The 6,054-nt window shown below is 32.1% G+C and overlaps 1 protein-coding gene across 1 annotated transcript; it reads right to left on the reverse strand.

Moving 5' to 3' along the window:
* Positions 1 to 3,532: 3,532 nt before the first annotated feature.
* Positions 3,533 to 5,429, reverse strand: LOC118037648 (WRKY transcription factor 28). Its single transcript, XM_035043695.2, has 3 exons — positions 4,866 to 5,429; positions 4,602 to 4,742; positions 3,533 to 4,256 (listed from the first exon to the last, which is right to left on the reverse strand). The coding sequence occupies exons 1-3, from the start codon at positions 5,291 to 5,293 to the stop codon at positions 3,884 to 3,886; spliced, it is 942 nt and encodes a 313-aa protein (XP_034899586.1). The 5' UTR covers positions 5,294 to 5,429; the 3' UTR covers positions 3,533 to 3,883.
* Between the last annotated feature and the right edge of the window lie 625 nt (positions 5,430 to 6,054).

Below are 6,054 nucleotides of genomic sequence, written 5' to 3' on the forward strand. Positions count from 1 at the left end.
AACACTACTTGTTTTGTAGAGATATCATAAATGTCACCTCTTTAAAATACAAAATAATTATTTTGAAAAATAATCGGTTAAATTTAGATGAAAATTTAATCATAATGGATGAAAAAGAGTTAGATGAGGAAGATATGCTAGAGATTTTTAAGTTAGTTAATCAATCTGAATGACCTGTAAAGCCAAACCAATAAGAGTTAGAATTGATAAATGCAAGCACTTAAGAGAATCAGGAATAGCTAAGGGTACGAGACCTTAATCCTTGGAGATGAAAGAAGAAACTTGATTTCCTTGCTAAAAGAATATGCAAATATATTTGTATGGTCATATAATAATATGGTAGAGCTAGACATTGATATCATTATACACAGGCCACCGTTAGTCCCAAACACAAACCAGTGAAGTAGAAATTAAAAAGAATAAGGTCAAATATTCTAATCAAAGTGATAAAAAAAGAGGTGTGACAACAATGGAAAGCCAAATTCTTAGAAGAGGTTGAATACCCTCAGTAGGTATCAAATATCATGATAGTTCAATGAAAAGATAGAATGTGTGAATTTCAGAGATATAAATAGAACAAGCCCAAATGATTATTTCTTTTCACCTCATACTAACATACTAATGGATAATGCTGCTAAAAGTTCCATGTATTTCTTTATAGATGGAAGGGTATGATCATATTAAGATGGTGAAGGAAGATAAAAAAATTTTCATTTTCATCACATCTTAAGGAACTTTTTGTTACAAAGGCATGCCCTTTGAATTAAACGATATAGGGAAACATATTTGTGAGTAATGGTAACTCTATTTCATAAAATAAACATATGAGAATAATATGATTGCCAAGTCAAACAAGGAAGAAGATCACGTCTAGATACTAAGAAAGCTTTTTAAGAGGTTGAGGAAGTGCACCCTCAAATTGAATCCATTAAAGTGAAAATTTGAGGTGAAGACATGAAATTATTGGGGTTTATGGTGAGATTATAGAATGAAGATTATTGAAGAGTTTTCAATAAAAATAAAGTAGTATCTATATATACTGAGAAAGCTTTATAAGAGGTTGAGAAAGTATACCCTCCAATTGAATCCATTAAAGTGAAAATTTGAGGTTTATAAAATGAAGATTATTGAAGAGTTTTCAATAAAATAAAGTAGTATCTATATATACTGAGAAAGCTTTTTAAGAGGTTGAGGAAGTACACTCTCAAATTGAATCCATTAAAGTGAAAAATTTAAGGTGAAGACATGAAATTATTAGGGTTTATGGTGAGATTATAGAATGAAGATTATTGAAGAGTTTTCAATAAAATAAAGCAGTATATATATAATCTTCCACTCTTAGTCATGCCACTATCAAGAAGACCATTAATCATGTATTTGACCATGACAAAACATGTTATGAGTTATGTCATAGGTTAGTGGGATAATTATAAAAGGAAATAGTAGGTCATTTATTGTTTGAGCTAGAATTTTAATGATTGTGAATCTTGGTATACCTTTATAGAAAGGATTTGTTATGGTCTGATATGGAGTGCACGAAGACTCAAGTAGTACATGCTTTATTGTACAACTTGGTTGATTTCTAAAATTGATCCAATCAAGTGTATTTTTTAGAAGTCATATTTGTCTAACAAAATTGCACAATGGCAAGTTATGCTAGCAGAATATGCCATTTTTTGATATAACTTGAAATTTATTAAAAGGTAACGTCATCCAGATCATTTGGCAAACAATGCAATTGATGATTAAAAGCCCTTGTAGTTTAAATTCCCTAATAAAGACATTATAATAATTGAAAATAAAGAAAAAACAGGTGAAGATGTGTGACTTTATACTTTGATAGGACAATAAATGTATTTGGTAATGGTATAGGTGTTGTGCTTATTTCATTAACAGAGAAGAAGTATTTAGATGCGATCGGATTACAATTTTAATGTACTAGTAATATAGAAGAATATGAACTATACATTTATAGGATTGAGATTGTATTGGAAAGGAAAGTTAAAAAGCTTGATATACGTAGTGATTCCTCGTTAATAATTTACCATGTGAATGGAAAATGAAAAATGAAGGATGATAAATTAAAGTCATACCAAGAGTAATTTATCAAGCAAGCAGATCAATTTGAAGAGATCAAATTCATTATTTTAATATGGGATAACAATTAACTAATAGAGGTGCTTTTTATATTAACTTTATTTATCCAAATCGATTATGATAAGAAAGTACAAGATGTATCGATTAAGATAAAAAATGACTTTGTTGACTATTGTTTAGTTCAGAAGAAAAAAAATGGAAAGCTTTGATACCATAATATCAAACATTTCATTATAAGCTATGAATATTCGCTCAATACTAAAAAATGGACAAAAAGATCTTTAGTAGTTTCATTGCAACAAAAGTATTGAAAAGGGTTGTCATCTTTATTCTTGAAAACATGGTTTCATTTTACTCTTGACAAGAAGTTGATAAGAACTTTCAGATAAACCAAAGAAAAGTTTTTGGTGTAAAAGTTGTAACTACTAAATACTTATAAACAGGAAAAGGATAAACACAATAGGAAAAAGAAAATAACATTCAATCCCATTAAAGACTGTGAAAAATTACCCATCTACTTATTTCTTTCAATATTTATGCCTCTCATATGTTATAAGTATCTAATAGTTGCAACTTAATCACAATAAAATGTCTTGGAAACAAAGCATGTATGGTAAGTGTGGACCAATGTTGGAATGATATATATAGACAATTGAGGTGCCAAATGGTTTGACATGTTATAAATACAAATATGTAACTAGATGATACACATACGTAAACATAAAAGGTATCTAAAATATTTTTAAGATTGTTTGTTCCCCAATTGATTTAGTTTATATATAGTTACAAGTTTTTTGGTATGAGCATGAAGATATAGATTAAGGTAATTATAAATAGTTTAGCCTTAAAATAATTTATTATTTATTTTTTTAGTGCTTGCAAGTGTAATTGCAATATTGTTTTTTAAATTTACTTAATTTTTTACTCTTGATAGCACAAACAAGAGAAAAATACCAAATTATATTTTAAAAAAATCTCTCTTTCAGATATAAATACAAGATTAGAGATCAAAATATATTAGTTCTCTTACAAAAGAAAAATAAAAATAAGAGTTCCTATAATGCCAGAAGTTATTTTCTATATATAAAAAAAATACCTTTAAAAAGGTCTATAGTTAAACAATTTTGATAGTTTTATTATTGTTTTTCTCCTCCTTTATTTAAATTTTAAAATAAATTGTTTATTTAGACCTACACAATTCTTGTTTTAAACATGCACAAACTTTACTTTAAACACAATTTTCCCTTCACCTAATATCTAACAAAAAGCAGTGCCGCTGGATAGAAAATTTCGGCCATATGTATCCCATCAATACATTCACATTAACACTAGCATGATTTATGTTGAATTATAATTAACTCTATAGAAAACGACATCCCATCAATACATCAGCATGATTTATGCGTTAAAATATAATTGACATATAACAGAAGAAGAAGAAGAAGAAGAAATTGTTTCATTCTGAAATGAAAAAAAATTACACCTCCATACAATAATAAAAGTAAAAAAAAGGGAGCAATAATGGACTACATTTGGAGTATAATAAGCGTGCAATCCTCCTACCGCTGGGTTTTTGAAAAACCACTGCTACGTACCGACCTAGCTTTAGACTCATGACCTTCTTGGATTATGAAAGCATTTCCCAATATTGCAGCAAAAATTCACCTTTAATCCAAGGGAAGCATGTCCACTTCAGAATTAAGATATAAAGAAGAAAAGAAGTATTACTAACAGGTCAGGAAGGTAAAATTATTAAAAAGCATATGTACACTGAGAGAGACCCTTCTCATGGCTCTTGTCTAAGGAAAATCGAAGGGACAATGTCTTGCAAAAGTCCATAGTCCGGAACTTGATACTGCTGGTGCACATGCTGATTAACGCCTTTGTGGATACGCCCCATGTTCTGGCTGTTCATGGCTGCTGGGATTTGAACAAAATTATACCCTTGATGATGAGGGAAGCCCGGCCCGCTCGCCGCCATGGGCGCAGGTGCTAGCATTGAATGTGAAAACATAGCCGAAGCACTTCCTCTGAGTGTTGTTGGAATCGGATGGTTGTGTTGGCCCTCGTATGTTGTAATCACGGTTGATGGATCCTGGAATGACCTCTCCACTCGTTTTTTCACAGTGCATTTCTGAGTAGTGCACCGGTAATAGCTCCTGGTATAAATATAAATATAATTAATTAATTAATTAATATTTACTGTTCATCTTATCATGAATTACCTTCAAGATTTACCCTTCTGTCGCTGATTAATACTCCTAATTCATTTTCAAGAAATTGAAGATGGAAAAAGAAAATAGTGGGAGCGATGAAAGGATTGATGGTGTTGTACCCTTTGTTTTTCTTTGACCTTAATTTCGGCAATCATCAATAAGAGCAAAAACGTTTTGTCAACGCATGCAAAATATATAGTGTCTGTATGTTGGTTTCTGGTAAAAACTAGTGCTTCTTGATTTACTGTGCTTTGGGGGGGTGCAAGAGACTAGCTAGGGCATGCATACCTTGGATATGGACTGTTCTTGACAGCCTTCTGTCCATACTTTCTCCATCTATATCCATCTTCTAGATGATCGACCTCGCTCTTGGTCATGAAGGCAAATCGTGGCTCTTTTTGCCTTTTCTCTGCTTTCTTCTTTGCCTTGCTGCTCACATATATAAATGAATTACACCATGTTTAATTCAAGAATTAATATTGTCAGAATTAAGAAAGTAGCATGGATCAATTCTTATATATGATATTGAGGATTACATGAACAGAAACCTACTCTTTCTTGTCAGAGTTTTCTCCTCCATCCTCTGGCTTTTCCGGTCGTGTCTCTTTCTTGGTCTTCCCTGAGTCTTCATCACCACCAGCCTCACTCGAGGAGAAAGAGACTGAGGAATTAGGGGTGGCTGGAACTTGATCAGTACTATTCCCACCATCTAAATCTCTAGCTTCCACTGGCCTTGAACTTTCTTCAATGGAAGAGAACACTTCAGATGAAGAAGGTGACAGGCCAAAGGCTTTCGCAAGTGAGTTGTAGTCCACGGACCCATGCAAGCACTCCGTCAAGCTCATGTACGACGAAGGATCAACCCCTTGGCCGGGACTCCTGTTATAAGTTGATGAACCAAGAATGGAAGGAGGCTTGACATCGAGATGATCCTCTTGGAATGGAGTGTGGTAGTAAAAGTCTCTGTGCTCATTAGACATAGATAAAGAAGAGGAGGAGGGGGAGGAGGAGGAGGCGGAGGAGAGGGTTTGGTTTCTAGGTCTTGGTTGTGCGTTAAGACTTTTGGCTTATTTTCATTTACTTGTACAAAGAGTCTGCGAGTTTGAAGGAGACTTGCCAATGGCTTTTTATAAAGAAAGGTTGACAAAACTACCTCCGATCAAAGGGCAAAAGTGCCCTCTCATATGGAAACATTTTCCGCTTCCGTCCCGCCCTCTTCTGTCAATTTACACCCTATTCCCGTCTACCTCCATGATTACATATTTCTAACTATTATAATCTTTTCGTTTTCAGTTAAAAAGAAAAAAAAAAAATTATATATTATATATATATATATATATATATATATATATATATATATTTCCAAGGTCTTCAAAGTTTTCTCAACAATAATATTAAATTTCTAATCATTTAACTACTCCATACACCGGATATTATTGGTGTAAGATGGCCAAGTAATTAATGGAAAGGGTTATTTATTGATTAATTAATTAAGCTGTATATTAATTAAGAAAATAATCTCAATTTTTTTAATTATCAGTGCATCTAGAAGCCAAGAAACCTTCTCATAACGATCTCTTCTTCAGAAAATAAAAATCTAGTGCAATATCATCCTCTTGGATAGCACAAGTAGTCAATGTGTGCGTCGCAAGATTCAACATGCATATCTCTAATCATTCTGTAATCTCTTAATTTCTATGATTAATTAATTAATTAATGTCAAGCATCTTTGTATATATAA

This window comes from Populus alba, chromosome 1 (genome assembly GCF_005239225.2).
Source record: "Populus alba chromosome 1, ASM523922v2, whole genome shotgun sequence".
In the NCBI taxonomy this organism is placed as follows: Eukaryota; Viridiplantae; Streptophyta; class Magnoliopsida; order Malpighiales; family Salicaceae; genus Populus; species Populus alba.